The following is a 19,881-nucleotide window of genomic DNA, read 5'->3' on the forward strand; positions in this document are numbered from 1 at the left end:
GTTTCTATATAGTGTTCTACACTGGTGCTTTTGGGACAGCAAAGAATGTGATTTGGACTTTGACTTACTAGTCATATGGTGTGTAACGTCTTGGAGATGTTGTCAGACAGAACAGCCGCTCCGATTCTGCTGGGGTGCAGGCCATCAGCACGGTAGAGCCTAGGTCGCTCCCAAAACAGATTCTAATTATTTACAAAGAGCAGTCTCTGTTCATTACACCATGACATTAACCATTCATTTAATGCAAACAATCTACTGAACCTTTCTTGTCCTTGTCGGTACGTGGGAAGCGGTCCAGACACGACGATATTTGCTTCAGGCGATGTTCTGCGTACCGTCTCGATCAGGCTCCTGTAGTCCCTCTTCAGAACCTCCGTCTGCCGCAGCCTGATGTCGTTCACCCCCGCGTGCAGCACGACAGCTCCGACGCGCTCGTCACCGTTCAGGATCTCGGGGACCTGCGCAGCGACATCAAGAACACGAGCACCAGGAAAGCAGTGAGTGCGCACCATACCTTTACCTGAGGTAGCGTGGACATGCCGGACGATGGAACTGCCGATGATCACAGCGTCGTCGCGATCCGTCTCGCGAAGAGGGGAGAAGCGGTTCCGTGTGGAGATCTCGAAGACCGGGAGGGGCGGAGAGGTCCTTGCTCTGGTCCTGGCTCGTGTCTTCCGCTGTGGAATCATCCAGGGTCCATGGTGCTGTGTCGGTGCCGGGGTGAATGAAATCAGGGATGGTCGCGTCCTGTGCAGAGAGACACGCGGAGTAGAAGAGGACGGTGTCGAAAAGTTACTAACCACTGACTTGTGAGGATCTGCGCGTAATGCTTCAAGTGCTGATCGCCGGTCTCGCAGCTCGGCCTGCCTCCCCAGCAGATCACGGATCTGCTTCTCCACGGACTCCAGCTCCAACCGCACCGAATGCAGCTCAAACGTGTCCTCACCTGCACTCAGAGGTAGACACACATCCGATATATTCGCCATTATAACAGATGAACAATAAATTAGCAGTGATACTACCAATATCACTACTAATTTAGGACTGAAATCATGGATAGAACCCGTATCCTTTCAGTGATACGAGTGTGAATAAGACGATCGATAGGCGAGACCACGCGTGCAATGCTAGCGGGCTAAGTTAACGTTAAGGATAGTAATGGAAGTTCGGAAAGTTGGATATAACTAGCGATATCAAAGCAATCCGATTGTTTTTTATAAAGAGTAGTACCGGAAATATGTTCACACGCTGGAAAAATAGAAAATGTTCGTTTATAAATGAGTGTAAAGAAGAAAATCAAGGATTTATGAATCAATTCGACGGAGCTCCAAACAAAAACAACGCGCTCAGTCTATAAATTTGATACAGAATTTTATTTAATCACTACGGGGTAGATACGCGAAATTTCCACAATGCTTTATCTGTAGAGTGGTAAAGGGATCCTCCATAGGGAGAGGCTAGTTGGCACTTCAGCACTACGTTGTCATCGGGTCCAGGCGAAGGTCCTTCGTCAGATCTGGATACGGCCTGGATCCGGCAGGCTGCGGGAAAAATTCCACTAATGCCAACATAATGTTTGAGTCTATTTAAAAGGATGTTGTGGTCAATGGTGTCAAATGCAGCACTAAGATCAAGTAACACTAATAAAGAGATACAACCACGATCGGATGATAAGAGCAAATCATTTGTGACTTTAACGAGAGCTGTCTCTGTACTATGGTACGGTCTAAATCCAGACTGAAAATCCTCACAGATATAATTTCTTTCAAGAAAGGAACACAGTTGTGAGGATACTGCTTTTTCTAATATCTTTGACACAAAAGGCAGATTCGAGATCGGCCTGTAATTGACTAGTTTTGTAGGATCAAGTTACGTTTTTTTAACAAGCGGTTTAATCATAGCTATCTTAAAGGTTTTTGTTACTCTTTCAGCAGCTTAGTTGGTATAGGGTCTAGTTGTCGATTTAGATGATATGACGAGTTTGCAAAATTCTTCCTCTCCTATAGCAATGAATGAATCAAAATTTCCCTCAAGGAGACTACAGTGCACTTCCTGATGCGATACTGTATTAGACGGTTGCATAGTTAGGGGCCAAGCACTGAAGGTGCGGGCACCTATTGTATCTGTTCCCGTTCTTATTAGGGGCCAAGCACTGAAGGTGCGGGCACCTATTGTATCTGTTCCCGTTCTTATTCTTCTTTTTCTTTTTCTTTTTTTTCTTTTTCTTCCGACTGGGCGTCTATGGCAGCCTATAGAACCGTTTGCGGGAAACTTATACAAATTGGCACAGTGATAGAGGACAGCCTGAACTATCACCATAGCAAATTTGGAGTCTCCAACTCATTCCCTCTAGCGCCACCAGCTGTCCAAAGTTTCACTCATGTTTATGCTAATAACTTTTGAACCACAAGGGCTAGAAACAACATTCTTTTTTCCTCTGATTCCTGAGCTCACGACGATTCGACTGCACCCTATGACGTCATTTTCCGTCATAATAGTTTTCCCGCCATTTTGAATTTTCCGAAAAACCTACTTTTTCGAACTCCTCCTAGGCCGTTGCTCCGAATTTCACGAAAAATGAACCAGATCATCTCCAGACTATGATGACCAAAAGTTATGGAATTCAAGTTGATTTGAATTACCGTTCTCGAATACCGCGCAAATAAATTTTACGTAGCGCTTGCAAAAACAGACGTAAGGCCGTATCTCCACAACGCTTTATCGGATTCAGACCAAATTTGGTACATGTCGTCACAAGCATGACCTGAGGTTACTTGCTGCGTTTCGGCGCAGCGCCACCTACTGGTCCGGAGATATGAATAATTTATGTTTTTGCTTATAACTTCTGAACGGTTTGTCCAAAAATCACAAAAGTGGTCTCGTTAGATTCAGGGCGTCGTGCTGAGTTGACTGATATTCAATTTTCCCATATCGGCCATTTTGGCTGTCGGCCATTTTGAATTATGTGCTAAAATGCTGTATTTTATGAACGCATGAACGTATCGTTACGAAACTCAGTATGGGTCATCAGTACAACGCCCTAAAAGTACTCATTCCCTCTAGCGCCACCAGCTGTCCAAAGTTTCACTCATGTTTATGCTAATAACTTTTGAACCACAAGGGCTAGAAACAACATTCTTTTTTCCTCTGATTCCTGAGCTCACGACGATTCGACTGCACCCTATGACGTCATTTTCCGTCATAATAGTTTTCCCGCCATTTTGAATTTTCCGAAAAACCTACTTTTTCGAACTCCTCCTAGGCCGTTGCTCCGAATTTCACGAAAAATGAACCAGATCATCTCCAGACTATGACGACCAAAAGTTATGGAATTCAAGTTGATTCGAATTACCGTTCTCGAATACCGCGCAAATAAATTTTACGTAGCGCTTGCAAAAACAGACGTAAGGCCGTATCTCCACAACGCTTTATCGGATTCAGACCAAATTTGGTACATGTCGTCACAAGCATGACCTGAGGTTACTTGCTGCGTTTCGGCGCAGCGCCACCTACTGGTCCGGAGATATGAATAATTTATGTTTTTGCTTATAACTTCTGAACGGTTTGTCCAAAAATCACAAAAGTGGTCTCGTTAGATTCAGGGCGTCGTGCTGAGTTGACTGATATTCAATTTTCCCATATCGGCCATTTTGGCTGTCGGCCATTTTGAATTATGTGCTAAAATGCTGTATTTTATGAACGCATGAACGTATCGTTACGAAACTCAGTATGGGTCATCAGTACAACGCCCTAAAAGTACTCAAAAATTTATGAGACAGCGCCACCTTTTGGTCAAAAGTTATAATGAAATTTCCAAAAATGCTAATAACTTTTGAATAAATTTGCCTATAGTAATGATACTGATCTCAATAGATTCCTTGGGTTATGCTGAAAACATAGATACCAATTTTGCCATAGTCAATCAAAGTTCCTGTCCGCCATCTTTATTTTCTTTTAAAACCTACTTTTTCGAACTCCTCCTAGACCGAACGTCCGATTTTCACCAACATCGGATCGTGTCATCTCCAGACTGTGCCGAGTAAAAGTTATGGATTTCGTGTCGATAGACAAAACCGTTTTCGTATACCGCAGTGGCAAAGTTGAGGCATGATGCCAAAATGACTATTCAGGCTTTATATCTGCAATGCCTTGACATATTGACACCAAACTTTGTATGTGTCATTGTCACTTCACTCTGACCACATCACATCAGTTTCGTAACTGCGCCACCTATTGGTCGAAAGTGATAATCATATTTTTAGTTATTGTATGTGATTTTTCAACCATTTTGCCAAAATTCATCTTCAAATGTCTTTAATTGCTCCTTGCTGCAGTGGGTCTCACACTCCCAGCCACTTTGGCATGTCTTGTCGTCTTGCTTGCGCTTGGCCCCGGTGATTGCTGCTTGCAGCTATATTTAGGGGCCAAGCACTGAAAGTGCGGGCACCTATTGTATCTGTTCCCGTTCTTATTCTTCTTTTTAGGGGCCAAGCACTGAAGGTGCGGGCACCTATTGTATCTGTTCCCGTTCTTATTCTTCTTTTTCTTTTTTTTCTTTTTCTTCCGACTGGGCGTCTATGGCAGCCTATAGAACCGTTTGCGGGAAACTTATGAAAATTGGCACAGTGATAGAGGACAGCCTGAACTATCACCATAGCAAATTTGGAGTCTCCAACTCATTCCCTCTAGCGCCACCAGCTGTCCAAAGTTTCACTCATGTTTATGCTAATAACTTTTGAACCACAAGGGCTAGAAACAAAATTCTTTTTTCCTCTGATTCCTGAGCTCACGACGATTCGACTGCACCATATGACGTCATTTTCCGTCATAATAGTTTTCCCGCCATTTTGAATTTTCCGAAAAACCTACTTTTTCGAACTCCTCCTAGGCCGTTGCTCCGAATTTCACGAAAATTGAACCAGATCATCTCCAGACTGTGACGACAAAAAGTTATGGAAATCAAGTTGATTCGAATAACCGTTCTCGAATACCGCGAAAATAAATTTTATGTAGAGCTTGCGAAAACAGATTCAAGGCTGTATCGCCACAACGCTTTGTCGGATTCAGACCAAATTTGGTACATGTCGTCACAAGCATGACCTGAGGCGACATGCTGCGTTTCGGCACAGTGCCACCTACTGGTCCGGAGATATGAAAATTTGCTTATTTTACTTAGAACTTCTGAACGGTTTGTCCAAAAATCATAAAAGTGGTCTCGATAGATTCAGGGCGTCATACTGAGTTGACTGATATCCAATTTTCCCATATCGGCCATTTTGGCTGTCGGCCATTTTGAATGATGTGCTAAAATGCTGTATTTTATGAACGCATGAACGTATCGTTACGAAACTCAGTATGGGTCATCAGTACAAGGCCCTAAAGGTACTCAAAAGATTATGAGACAGCGCCACCTTTTGGTCAAAAGTTATAATGAAATTTCCAAAAATGCTAATAACTTTTGAATAAATTTGCCTATAGTAATGACACTGATCTCCATAGATTCCTTGGGTTATGCTGAAAACATAGATACCAATTTTGCCATAGTCAGTCAAACTTCCTGTCCGCCATCTTTATTTTCTTTTAAAACCTAATTTTTCGAACTCCTCCTAGACCGAAGGTCCGATTTTCACCAAAATCGGATCGTGTCATCTCCAGACCGTGCCGAGTAAAAGTTATGGATTTCGTGTCGATAGACAAAACCGTTTTCGTATACCGCAGATGCAAAGTTGAGGCATGATGCCAAAATGACTATTCAGGCTTTATATCTGCAATGCCTTGACATATTGACACCAAACTTTGTATGTGTCATTGTCACTTCACTCTGACCACATTACATCAGTTTCGTAATTGCGCCACCTATTGGTCGAAAGTGATAATCATATTTTTAGTTATTGTATGTGATTTTTCAACCATTTTGCCACAATTCATCTTTAAATGTCTTCAATTGCTCCTAGCTGCAGTTGGTCTCACACTCCCAGCCACTTTGGCATGTCTTGTCGTCTTGCTTGCGCTTGGCCCCGGTGATTGCTGCTTGCAGCTATATTTCTTTTTCTTTTTCTTCCGACTGGGCGTCTATGGCAGCCTATAGAACCGTTTGCGGGAAACTTATGAAAATTGGCACAGTGATAGAGGACAGCCTGAACTATCACCATAGCAAATTTGGAGTCTCCAACTCATTCCCTCTAGCGCCACCAGCTGTCCAAAGTTTCACTCATGTTTATGCTAATAACTTTTGAACCACAAGGGCTAGAAACAAAATTATTTTTTCCTCTGATTCCTGAGCTCATGACGATTCGACTGCACCCTATGACGTCATTTTCCGTCATAATAGTTTTCCCGCCATTTTGAATTTTCCGAAAAAACTACTTTTTCGAACTCCTCCTAGGCCGTTGCTCCGAATTTCACGAAAAATGAACCAGGTCATCTCCAGACCTTGACGACCAAAAGTTATGTAATTCAAGTTGATTCGAATTACCGTTCTCGAATACCGCGCAAATAAATTTTACGTAACGCTTGCGAAAACAGACGTAAGGCCGTATCTCCACAACGCTTTATCGGATTCAGACCAAATTTGGTACATGTCATCACAAGCATGACTTGAGGCTACATGCTGCGTTTCGGCGCAGCGCCACCTACTGGTCCAGAGATATGAAGAATTTATGTTTTTGTTTATAACTTCTGAACGGTTTGTCCAAAAATCATAAAAGTGGTCTCGTTAGATTCAGGGCGTCATGCTGAGTTGACTGATATCCAATTTTCCCATATTGGCCATTTTGGCTGTCGGCCATTTTGAATTATGTGCTAAAATGCTGTATTTTATGAACGCATGAACGTATCGTTACGAAACTCAGTATGGGTCATCAGTACAAGGCCCTAAAGGTACTCAAAAATTTATGAGACAGCGCCACCTTTTGGTCAAAAGTTATAATGAAATTTCCAAAAATGCTAATAACTTTTGAATAAATTTGCCTATAGTAATGACACTGATCTCAATAGATTCCTTGGGTTATGCTGAAAACATAGATACCAATTTTGCCATAGTCAATCAAAGTTCCTGTCCGCCATCTTTATTTTCTTTTAAAACCTACTTTTTCAAACTCCTCCTAGACCGAACGTCCGATTTTCACCAAAATCGGATCGTGTCATCTCCAGACTGTGCCGAGTAAAAGTTATGGATTTCGTGTCGATAGACAAAACCGTTTTCGTATACCGCAGTGGCAAAGTTGAGGCATGATGCCAAAATGACTATTCAGGCTTTATATCTGCAATGCCTTGACATATTGACACCAAACTTTGTATGTGTCATTGTCACTTCACTCTGACCACATCACATCAGTTTCGTAACTGCGCCACCTATTGGTCGAAAGTGATAATCATATTTTTAGTTATTGTATGTGATTTTTCAACCATTTTGCCAAAATTCATCTTCAAATGTCTTTAATTGCTCCTTGCTGCAGTGGGTCTCACACTCCCAGCCACTTTGGCATGTCTTGTCGTCTTGCTTGCGCTTGGCCCCGGTGATTGCTGCTTGCAGCTATATTTCTTCTTCTTTTTTTTCTTCCGACTGGGCGTCTATGGCAGCCTATAGAACCGTTTGCGGGAAACTTATACAAATTGGCACAGTGATAGAGGACAGCCTGAACTATCACCATAGCAAATTTGGAGTCTCCAACTCATTCCCTCTAGCGCCACCAGCTGTCCAAAGTTTCACTCATGTTTATGCTAATAACTTTTGAACCACAAGGGCTAGAAACAAAATAATTTTTTCCTCTGATTCCTGAGCTCATGACGATTCGACTGCACCCTATGACGTCATTTTCCGTCATAATAGTTTTCCCGCCATTTTGAATTTTCCGAAAAACCTACTTTTTCGAACTCCTCCTAGGCCGTTGCTCCGAATTTCACGAAAATTGAACCAGATCATCTCCAGACCGTGACGACAAAAAGTTATGGAAATCAAGTTGATTCGAATAACCGTTCTCGAATACCGCACAAATAAATTTTACGTAGAGCTTGCAAAAACAGATTCAAGGCTGTATCTCCACAACGCTTTGTCGGATTCAGACCAAATTTGGTACATGTTGTCACAAGCATGACCTGAGGCTACATGCTGCGTTTCGGCACAGTGCCACCTACTGCTCCGGAGATATGAAAATTTGCTTATTTTACTTATAACTTCTGAACGGTTTGTCCAAAAATCATAAAAGTGGTCTCGATAGATTCAGGGCGTCATACTGAGTTGACTGATATCCAATTTTCCCATATCGGCCATTTTGGCTGTCGGCCATTTTGAATTATGTGCTAAAATGCTGTATTTTATGAACGCATGAACGTATCGTTACGAAACTCAGTATGGGTCATCAGTACATGCCATAGTCGGTCAAACTTCCTGTCCGCCATCTTTATTTTCTTTTAAAACCTACTTTTTCGAACTCCTCCTAGACCGAACGTCCGATTTTCACCAAAATCGGATCGTGTCATCTCCAGACCGTGCCGAGTAAAAGTTATGGATTTCGTGTCGATAGACAAAACCGTTTTTGTATACCGCAGGAGCAAAGTTGAGGCATGATGCCAAAATGACTATTCAGGCTTTATATCTGCAATGCCTTGACATATTGACACCAAACTTTGTATGTGTCATTTTCACTTCACTCTGACCACATCACATCAGTTTCGTAATTGCGCCACCTATTGGTCGAAAGTGATAATCATATTTTTAGATAATGTATTTGATTTTTCAACCATTTTGCCAAAATTCATCTTCAAATGTCTTTAATTGCTCCTTGCTGCAGTTTGTCTCACACTTTCAGCCATGTAGGCATATCTCGTCGTCTGCTTTTGCGCTTGGCCCCGTAATGGCTGCTTGCAGCTATATTTATATTTTTTCCCCTGATATTATCGATCTTATAAGTGAAGAAGTTCATAAAGTCATTACTGCTGTGTTTCTTGGAAAATTCTGGGCTTGAAGCTTTCTTTTTCTATAACTGACAACCCTTCACATCCCCATCCCTGAGGAAGACGTGTGTCATCGTGGCCCCACTCTTATACATCCCCCCAAAAAATTAAAGCCCTGAAGTTCAAGCACCTTCAAGAACTGAAACATGTTTTACCCAAGGACTTTCATCCATTTTACAATGCACTTGACCATGAGGGATGCACTATCTATTCACTACCTGGATGAATGGGCTGTCCTGACTTACTGATTAATTTATTAATTAAATGTTCTATTTATTTAATTATCTATTTATTGTGTATTGGCATGTAATTGTTTATGTGCATGTTTTAAAATGACTTGGTCTTATCTGTTGAACTCTTGGAATTCAGATCAGCCAATTCTGACCGGAAAGAGATTATTAAAATCTTGCATTAAGGCCTGTTGCTATTTTATAATTCCACCTTTAGTAGCAGTATTGAGTCTAATTAGTCGTTACTGCTTGAATCACCTGAAGAATAAACATGAACTGGTTAACTAGAGTTTACTGGAACTGCAACTTAATTTTCACTTTTCTTTTCTGCAATACAGTGCCAAGTAGACATAGCCTGGTGAGACAATAACTTTCCTTTACAGTAGGCCTAACTTTATCGAGGTAAACGTTTCCCCCCTGCCGCCAGACGTACGTCTCGGAGTGGAGATAAGTGACAAAATTACGGTAGGACTGTGCAAACAAAGTATCTGTCTAGCATTGCCATGTCAGTGTATTGATTCATTGTCCCTTCATAGTTTGCAAGAGACATTTAATAAACTGAGCGTATTTAATAACTGGCCATTTTAATTAATGATCGGAAGAACGTGTATCGACCACCGTTACTGTAAAATATGCACGTATATGTCCATTAAACTCGATTTTGGTCAAATGTGGATTATATCATTACACTGGCAAGAATATGGTTACATTTAAAGATGCCGTACCAAGTATGACAACGCTACGTTCAACTGCTTTTGAAATTACGGTGTTTTTTTCACTTCCTGAAAAGTAACCGTTTTGGACATACGTGAGTTTCATCGGGCAGCGACGATATTATACCCACTTCAAACGATCAAACTAACTGTCAAACCCATGACATATTATACCGGTGGGGAGGGGAAACCCATCCATCATTTTGACAGAAGGTGGAATTATACCGGAAGGGCCGGGATAACCCTAAGGTCAATGGTCAAAACCATTAAAGGATAATTCCGGTATTTAACACTTTGACTCTATTTTGTAGTTTGTTTAGAATGAACAAGAGTGGTGGACAAATACATTTTGACAATGGTTCCTGTCTTGACTTTTTGACTATTTTAGAATTGCCCATGACCGCTTTAGAATGGGAGTCTATGGCCATGCACAAACATGTCCTTAACGTTCATTTTCAAAACTGTGCAAGTCACCGAGTGGTTAGTGGTGTTCATTGATGTTCCAAAACAAGTAGCGTAGCGAAATACAGTTTATGTTGTGTTTTATTTGGAATTTTGTAAAATCCCATTGATTTCCGTTGGAGGACTCATTGCTCGTTGATATTACTGCGCTACCGGAAACAGAAAGGGGGCTGTTTACATTTGGTTGTAGTCTTTTATGGTCTTTCCATCAAGTGGTCGGGAGTGTGCCAACGCTTCAGACTCAAATATTGAGCGGAAGTTTATACGCGGTTGTGGGGTCTCTGAAAAAATAGTTCCACTATAGAAAAATAAACGGATTGAAATCATACATTGCGGCGATATATTTGTTTTTAATCATTAACGAACACCACTAACCACTCGGTGAGTTGAACAGTTTTGAAACCGAACGTTAAGGGTTGTTTTAAGGACATGTTTGTGCATGGCCATAGACTCCCATTCTAAAGCGTTCATGGGCAATTCTAAAATAGTCAAAAAGTCGAGACAGAAACCATTGTCAAAATTTCTTTGTCCACCACTCGTTCATCCAAAACAAACTACAAAATACACTCAAAGTGTTAAATACCGGAATTATCCTTTAATCATTATGACATAATATAGAATTCATAGACAATTGGAAAAGTTTTTGGGGCAAACCTGACCTGTTGAAAAGAGATGGTATTCATCCCTCCTGGGATGGTGCTGCTCTTCTCTCTAGTAATTTGGCTCATAGTCTTAGAGATAAAACATGACAATCTGGGCCTCAGGTCAGGAAGCAGACAGACTGGCTTAACCGACCGTCTGCTAGCGGCCTCACGTCACCAAGGTCAGATAAATCCCATCACGTAGAGACTCTTTCACCTAGATATCATCATATAGAGACTGTGTCTGTTCCCCGAACTTGGAAATCCAAAAAACGTTCAAACCCATCTAAGGTTAAAAATGTAATTGATGTTCAACAAATAAAAAACAGATATAATACAGATGAGCAAATGATAAAGCTTGGGTTGCTGAATATTCAATCTCTTACTTCAAAAGCGCTAATAGTTAATGATATGATTACAGATTATAACCTAGATGTACTGTGTTTAACAGAAACTTGGCTAAAACCAAACAATTACATTGCTTTAAATGAGTCAACCCCACAAGATTACGGTTATAAACATGAACCTCGTCTGAAACGCAAAGGAGGAGGTGTTGCTGTAATTTATAGTAATATTTTCAAAACCACTAAGAAATATAGTTGTAAATATAATTCTTTTGAAGTGTTGGTGCTTAATGTAAAAATATCTAGTGTAAACGATATATCACGTTTGAAAATTCTGCTGGTTACTGTATACAGGCCACCAGGGTACCATACAGACTTTATCAAAGAATTTGCGGACTTTCTATCAGAATTAGTATTGGCTGCAGATAAAGTACTAATTGTTGGTGACTTTAATATACACATAGATAATGAAAAAGATGCATTGGGATTGGCATTTAAAGACATTATAAACTCCTAAAGACTCCTTGTCTAAGGAGTTAGACAACACGTGTCAGGACCTACTCATTGTCGTAGTCATACTCTAGATCTAATACTATCACATGGAATAGATGTTGATGCCGTTGAAATACTGCAGCAGAGCGATGACATCTCAGATCATTATCTAGTCTCGTGTAAATTACATTTAGCCAAGGCTGCAAAGCCGACTCCGTGTTATAAACATGTTAGACCGATCACTTCTGCCACTAAAGGTTGCGTTATCAATAATCTTCCTAATCAGTTTCATCATCTCAGCATCCCGGATAGCTTAGAAGAACTTGATATTGCAACAGAAACTTTTAACTCTCTCTTTTCCAGCACTTTAGACACAGTTGCTCCGCTGCGCTTAAAGAAGATTAAAGAACATAGTCCAACGCCGTGGCACAACGACCACACTCAGGCCCTTAAGAGAGCAGCCAGAAAAATGGAGCGCAACTGGAAGAAAACAAAACTAGAGGTGTTTCGGATTTCATGGAAGGAGAGCTCAATTGCTTACAGAGAGGCTTTAAAAGCTGCTAGATCTGCTTATTTTTCAACCCTATTAGAAGAAAATAAACATAATCCTAGGTATTTATTTGAAACAGTGGCTAAACTAACGAAAAAGAAAGCTACAAGCCCAGAAGTTTCCAAGCAACACAGCAGTAATGACTTTATGAACTTCTTCACTTATAAGATCGATAATATCAGGGACAAAATTATAACTATGCAACCGTCTAATACAGTATCGCATCAGGAAGTGCATTGTAGTCTCCCTGAGGGAAAATTTGATTCATTCATTGCTATAGGAGAGGAAGAATTTTGCAAACTCGTCAAATCATCTAAATCGACAACGTGCATGTTAGACCCTATACCAACTAAGCTGCTGAAAGAGATGCTTCCAGATGTCATAGATCCTCTTCTTAATATCATTAATTCATCTTTGTCTCTAGGATACGTACCAAAAACCTTTAAGCAAGCTATGAATAAACCGCTTGTTAAAAAACAGCAACTTGATCCTACAAAACTAGTCAATTACAGGCCGATCTCTAATCTGCCATTTCTGTCAAAGATATTAGAAAAAGCAGTATCCTCACAACTGTGTTCCTTTCTTGAAAGAAATGATATCTGCGAGGATTTTCAGTCCGGATTTAGACCGTACCTGTCGAGTAGGCCTGATGTGAAGAGATGAGGAGGACTCAAATGCAGTGATGAGAAGTGAAAAGTTTATTACTAAACTTAGTGAACAACATAAACTTCAGTGACACAGTGAACAAGTGTTAGTCTATTGGTGGTTCCTGTGAGCACAGCTCGCACACGGATGTAGAGAGAAGAGGAGACCACCGACAGACAGAGAGATCCCAGGAATGTCCAGCAATGGACGAGAGTAGGATCCAGCAGGCAACAGTCCTGCACCGACCCCCACGTCTAGGATTCCTGAACACAGATCACATTTAAGCAACACAGAGAACACCAACGGACAAGGACTGCACACCCGACATGAAACAATCCACTGACAACACTGGTAGACACAGCTGGGAATATAAAGGGTAGGGGAAACGAGCAACAGGTGAGGAAGATCAACTCGTGATTGTGCTAATTGCCCACATCACGAGCTGCAGAAATGACAGGACAAAACAAAACAACAGAGAGGTGCCAGTGACACACCCTGACCCGTGACAGTACCATAGTACCGAGACAGCTCTCGTTAGAGTCACAAATGATTTGCTCTTATCATCCGATCGTGGTTGTATCTCTCTATTAGTATTACTTGATCTTAGTCCTGCATTTGACACCATTGACCACAACATCCTTTTAAATAGACTCGGACATTATGTTGGCATTAGTGGAATTGCACTAGCATGGTTTAAATCATACTTATCTGACCGTTATCAGTTTGTAGCAGTAAATGAAGAGATGTCTTATCAATCACAAGTTCAGTATGGCGTACCACAAGGCTCAGTACTAGGACCGCTGCTGTTCACTCTGTATATGCTACCATAGGAGATATCATTAGGAAACATGGAATTAGCTTTCACTGTTATGTCGACGATACTCAGCTGTATATTTCTTCAAAACCTAACGAAACCTACCAATTCACAAAATTAACGGAATGCATAGCTGATATAAAAAATTGGATGACTAGTAATTTCCTACTACTAAATTCAGAAAAAAACAGAGATTCTAATTATTGGACAAAAAACTTCCACACGTAATAACCTAGAGTACTGTCTAACACTTGATGGCTGCTCTGTTAAGTCTTCGTCGTCGCTTAGGAACCTGGGTGTGCTCTTTGATACCAATCTTTCATTTGAAAGTCATGTGTCTAGTATCTGTAAAACCGCTTTCTTCCATCTTAAAAATATATCTAAATTACGTCATATGATCTCAATGAATAATGCAGAACAATTAGTTCATGCGTTTATGACCTCAAGGCTAGATTATTGTAATGCTCTACTGGGTGGTTGCCCTGCACGCTTAATAAACAAACTACAGCTAGTTCAAAACGCAGCAGCTCGAGTTCTTACCAGAACCAGGAAGTATGACCAAATTAGCCCCATTCTGTCAACACTGCATTGGCTGCCTATTAAACATTTTAAAATATTGCTGATCACTTACAAAGCACTAAATGGTTTAGCTCCGCAGTACTTGAGCGAGCTCTTAACGCATTATAGTCCTTCACGTCTACTGCGATCTCAAAATTCCGGCCAGTTAATAATACCTAGAATATCAAAATCGACTGCTGGCGGTAGATCCTTTCCTACTTAGCACCAAAACTTTGGAACAGTCTTCCTACCATTGTCCGGGAAGCAGACACACTCTGTCAGTTCAAATCTAGACTAAAAACACATCTCTTTGGCCTAGCATACACATAACACATTATAGACTTATATAATTCAATGTTAGGCTGCATAGTTTAGAACAGCCGGGACCGGGAACACTTCCCGTAAATCCTGATGTACTTGGTACATCATAAGAAGGATGGCGTCTACGCTAATATTAGTCTCTCTGTCTAACCCGAGGTTTACCGCCGTCCACCGGAACCAGGCCGTATCCAGATCTGATGAAGGACCAGCACCAGGACACGACGACGCTGCTGACCTGAAGTGTCAATCAGTCTCTCCTCCTCTCCACTCCGACTTCAACCAACCGGAACTGGACAAATACTCTGATTCATTCGGAACTTCATACACTGTTCACTCATTGGCCAGAGGAGAACTGGCCCCCGACTGAGCCTGGGTTCTCCCAAGGTTTTTTTCTCCATTCTGTCACCTGATGGAGTTTTGGGTTCCTTGCCGCTGTTGCCTTGCCTTCTGGCTTGCTTAGTTGGGGACATTTAATATTCAACAATATTATAGATCTGCCTTAAAGGTGGACGATGATGAAATTGTTTTTTGTATTATTTTCATGTTATCACTGTGAAGCTGCTTTGATACAATCTGTATTGTAAAAAGCGCTATATAAATAAAGGTGACTTGACTTGACTTGACATAAGGTCCAGCATAATAACTACTCATGTAGAATGCAACAGAACGTCTCTGAATGGTTAGTTGATGAATTTATGTAGCTTATGTGGAGTTAACTATCTTCAATTAGCATATTCTGTCATGGTAATCTATAAATCGCTCGTATAGGAACTGTTGTAAGATGCACACAGAGTGTTTTTCTATTGCATGTGAAAGATGGATGCTAAAATTTGAGCTGACTCACAAATGTTCTCTTATACAACAACTTTTCCTCCTCCCAACATGGACTGGGGTGGGGTTTGTACATTTTAGGGTTGGTGATGTCACTAACCCGGGAGGAATGTCGTGTAGTCCCTACCAGCCGTTTGTTGTAGTCCTTTACTTTAAAAGCAAATATCTTCCTTTGCTTTGAACTTTGAGCGTTGTAACTTTGCAGATGTTGTTTATGCTCAAACAGCAACATTTCACACTAACTAAAATTAGAAAACTGAAATCATACTCAACCACCCCTTTAACATTAATGGCTAAAGAGCTAACGCACAGACCCAATATAAACAGTTACACACACTTTTCAAACATTTTCTCAAATATTTACATTCACTTAAGATATAACCGACTGTGTTTACGAGGATATTTACCAAAACGGCATTTCGATATATGTGTGTGTAGGATATTTGACCGTTTAGGCGCGTATCTGAAGCCCACAGTATACTTTGCTTATGCGCATTCTGCCCAGTCTCGGAGTGCGCGCACAGGAGGCCGCCTAGGAACAGCGCCTCTTTCGCGACTTCATACACTTTTAATAACACTGTTTAAGCACGTCCCGCAGTTTAGCAACAGTAGACTGAATTTTACATCACTCACTTATTCGGCTGATTTGGATGTTAAGTTTGGCTTAGGGAGGAACGAATGTGCACCGCTGTGAAGGAAAGGGAGATGCGCGGGACAGAATGCGGCAGCGGCACAATAATAGTTTTATCTCGATTATCTTATTTTCATAATCGTTGGAAGCCAAAGTTGAAATCAAAATACGATTAATCGCACAGCCCTACTGACTACAGGCGATTGACTGTACCAGCTATCTTAAAAAATGTATTGTAAGCTACTAACGTAAAGTCTGAACTAGCTAGCTATTAACACAGAGTACACAAACACAGAAAAAGAAACCATAATTTTACTCATCAGAGACTTGTCTTGTCACAGTCTTGAAAAGCGACTGGCCACCAGTGTCCGCTTGGCTTTCTACTGTGGCATGGGGACATTTAATATTCAACAATATTATAGATATTATATATTATTTTCATGTTATCACTGTGAAGCTGCTTTGATACAATCTGTATTGTAAAAAGCGCTCTATAAATAAAGGTGACTTGACTTGTTGGAAATGTAAAAAGCGCAATTTCACACTTCACTGGGAGTTTGATTTACAGGTTATCTAACCAATCATAACACAGAATCCGCCGTTTTGTTCGACAAAAGAGTCAGGAGAGTTTTTCCGCAGTTAAAACAAAGATCCTTCATTCATGTTTATTTGATGTAAGTCAATGTATAAATTAACGAGATGATCGGTTCACGAGCTGCTTGAACTGAGGCGTTACAGTGGTCTGTCACGACACATTAAAGATCCACAAAATAGTATTTATTCTTTAAATTTCTTAAATTACAAAATGTTAAACTTTGTTTCATATGGAACGTAACCTGCTCTTTCCTGTCTTTCAGCGCGTTGTCAGAGTCCACTTTGCTCTGCGATGGATTTTCCCCCGCATGATGTGCTGAATGTGCTGACCTTTTTGGACATAGCAACATTAACTAAATGGGGCGGGTCTTTACGAACGGTCATCATGACCCCACCACCACCACTATTTTTTTTTATTACTGATCTGAATGATTCACGTGGGTCATGATTTTGGGCCAAAAAAAAAAAAAAACGGAATTCAGGATTAATCCGGAAGAATCGCATCCCTGAATCATAAACACAATGTCCCAGAAAGATGCATGTTCATTCACAGCATTTAATTTAATTTCATTTTATTTATTATACAGGAAAGTTAAAAGTAACAATTAAGGCCCCGTTTACACGATGGGAAAACGCAGATATTTCTCTGCGTTTTGGCCTGTCATTTACACGAAAACGCCATTTTTATCCCAGAAAACGATTATTTCTAAAAACTCCGGCCAAAGTGGAGATTTCTGAAAACGCCGGTTATATGTTGTCGTGTCAACTGGGAAAAACGGGGTTTTAGGTTCTCTCTTGTCGATTTTGAAGATTCTGATTGGCTTGCATGGCTTTATCCTTCTCCCTACACTGCCATACACTGGTTTGGCATAGTTATAAAGGCGCTCGACGGCGTAATTATGCGGGTTGTGTGCACGATGTTATTATTGAAAACGGAGGGGGAGAAATATTAGTTTCTCTAAATACCCGGCTATGTGTAAATGTGGCCTAAGTCACCGTCAAACGGGCCTGGCTCAGTTTAAGCAACATAAAACAATGAACAAACTCAATAAATTTTTTACGAGACATAAGTATACACTGAACAAAGTACAGACCAATACAGCAGTAAAATACATAAAGACAAATCTATAAACAAATTAATGTGTGCAAGTATGACTATCCAGGAGAAATAGTTTATATGACTTTTTAAAATGTGTGACAGCAAGGTTTATCCATGAAATAATGTGGAGAAGAAGTTGGTTCTCATGGACATAAGGTGTGTTTTTACAAGAAATGCAGTGAGAGTAGGACCTACTCCTTGCATTCTTATGGGGTAGGGGGTCATAAAAACATTTGGTGGTTTGTCACAGACCACTGCTTGTTGGTTGTGGAGTTTTAAAGATTATTTGTTAAATATAACAAATACTTGTGTCTGATTTGCCTCAGTTGTTACAAGTAAATAAGGGGAACTCTGGTTTAAAGGGGGACTTGCTGATATTGCATTAGTTCAGCACAGCTTATCACGTGAATGTCTTTAGTGCAAGAAGCTTGCAACATGAGCATCTGAACTCAGAAAATATTATTAATGTCTCTGTAATGGTAGTTTATTTGTCAGGCTCTGATTTTAGAGAACAAGAGCTTATTAAAGGGGATTTTCTATTACTGGGCATTTTTCTTATGGTGTGACAAAATTGTAGTTGAAGATTGACCAACAAAATTGCCTGAGTAGAATACAACATTCTACTAAAACATATCAGCGGTATTTGTCTTACTGCAAGCTTACAAATGAGGATTTTACTTTAACCCTCTGGGGTCTAAGGTGTTTTGGGGGTCCTTGAGATATCTTGACATGCCCTGACATTTGTGCTTTTTTCAGTTGCTTATAAACATATTAATGGCAAAGGTGTTATTACACTCTATTTAACACAAACAGGGCTATCATAATATGTGAGCAACATGTATGTACATGTTTATATTTTTGAGAGAATAATGTTTATGCATGGTTATTGAAAAAAATAAAACATAAAGTTTCTGAAATAAGGCCACAAAATAAATATATACACAAAACAAAATACTAAATGTGTCCACAAGACTTTTGAATAATGGGTGTTGTCGCCTATAGAGTTTTTGCTTCAAAATGATTTGAAAATCATCCTGCCTAAATCATTCACATAAAAAAATACATTGATTTAAATTTTGTAAGACATTTTTTGTTTGGAAAGGCAATATGCGTGGGGGCGTGATTCACACCTGAGAAGACAATGAGCTGCATAATGAGCCTTTCATCAGGTGTGTCACTGAGCCACAAGAAAGAATGCAAGGGCAAAAGGTATATATATATATATATATATATATATATATATATATATATATATATATATATATATATATACATACATACTAGGGCCGGGACTCGATTTAAAAAAAATTATCTAATTAATTAGAGGCTTTGTAATTAATAAATCGAAATTAATCGCATTTTAATTGCATATAAATATTTGACCTGAGAACAGTGAGAAGTAATTTTTTTCACATGGATTTTTAGTATACCATTGAATAATGACTGAATACATAAGCTTAAGCAACAAAATATTGTTTATTTTTGTTCAACAAAGTCCAGCAGACCAGTGCTATTTTTGCCATTAAGTGTAGCAATAGCCATTCCGAATTCCTTGTTGCATAGCTTGCACACAACCATGCTCTTATCGACGCTTCCATCCGTTAGTTTTTTATAACAAAAATGTCCCATCCACGGGGCCAACCATAGACAGTATATAAGATGGACACAGCGACCATAGACTTCAACGGAGAAAAGTGAAGCCCATTTGAAGCACTCACTTCCTGATCGCCAGGCGTACTGCGCAGGCTCAAACTGAGCTTGGTGACGTGAGCAACGTGTCTGACAGTTGTCAGTCTTCTAGTAGCTGTGCCGAGAGAAATCTGAATCATTCCCTTCCGAATCTCGCAGAGACGGAGAGCGTGAGCATTAGCTGTCCATGAGCTAGCAGCAGGAGCAACTTTATCACTCTCTATGGGCTTCTCCCTTGACTTTATGCCTCCACGTCCCCCCGATTGCCTGCGAGCTTCTCCGCCGGCCTATACGGTCATTTCTCTACAGTGC

The 19,881-nt window shown here is 40.4% G+C and overlaps 1 protein-coding gene and 1 long non-coding RNA gene across 3 annotated transcripts in view; both read right to left on the reverse strand.

Annotated features, from left to right (window-relative positions):
* Window positions 1-19,881, reverse strand: part of LOC307003440 — a 223,595-nt gene that overhangs the window by 107,275 nt on the left and 96,439 nt on the right. The gene's annotated exons all lie outside the window — the stretch shown is intronic.
* The window catches only part of LOC307003439 (uncharacterized protein), a 51,324-nt gene that overhangs the window by 3,148 nt on the left and 28,295 nt on the right, over window positions 1-19,881 (reverse strand). The window contains exons 4-5 of one of the 2 annotated variants that reach the window (XM_079621827.1): window positions 262-946; window positions 69-182 (exon numbers count right to left, since the gene is read on the reverse strand). In XM_079621827.1, coding sequence (XP_079477953.1) covers window positions 69-182; window positions 262-946 — 799 coding nt within the window. The other variant, XR_013798704.1, reaches the window with a different exon arrangement.

The sequence above is a fragment of the Phoxinus phoxinus genome (assembly GCF_949152265.1).
Source record: "Phoxinus phoxinus genome assembly, chromosome: 8".
Taxonomy (NCBI): Eukaryota; Metazoa; Chordata; class Actinopteri; order Cypriniformes; family Leuciscidae; genus Phoxinus; species Phoxinus phoxinus.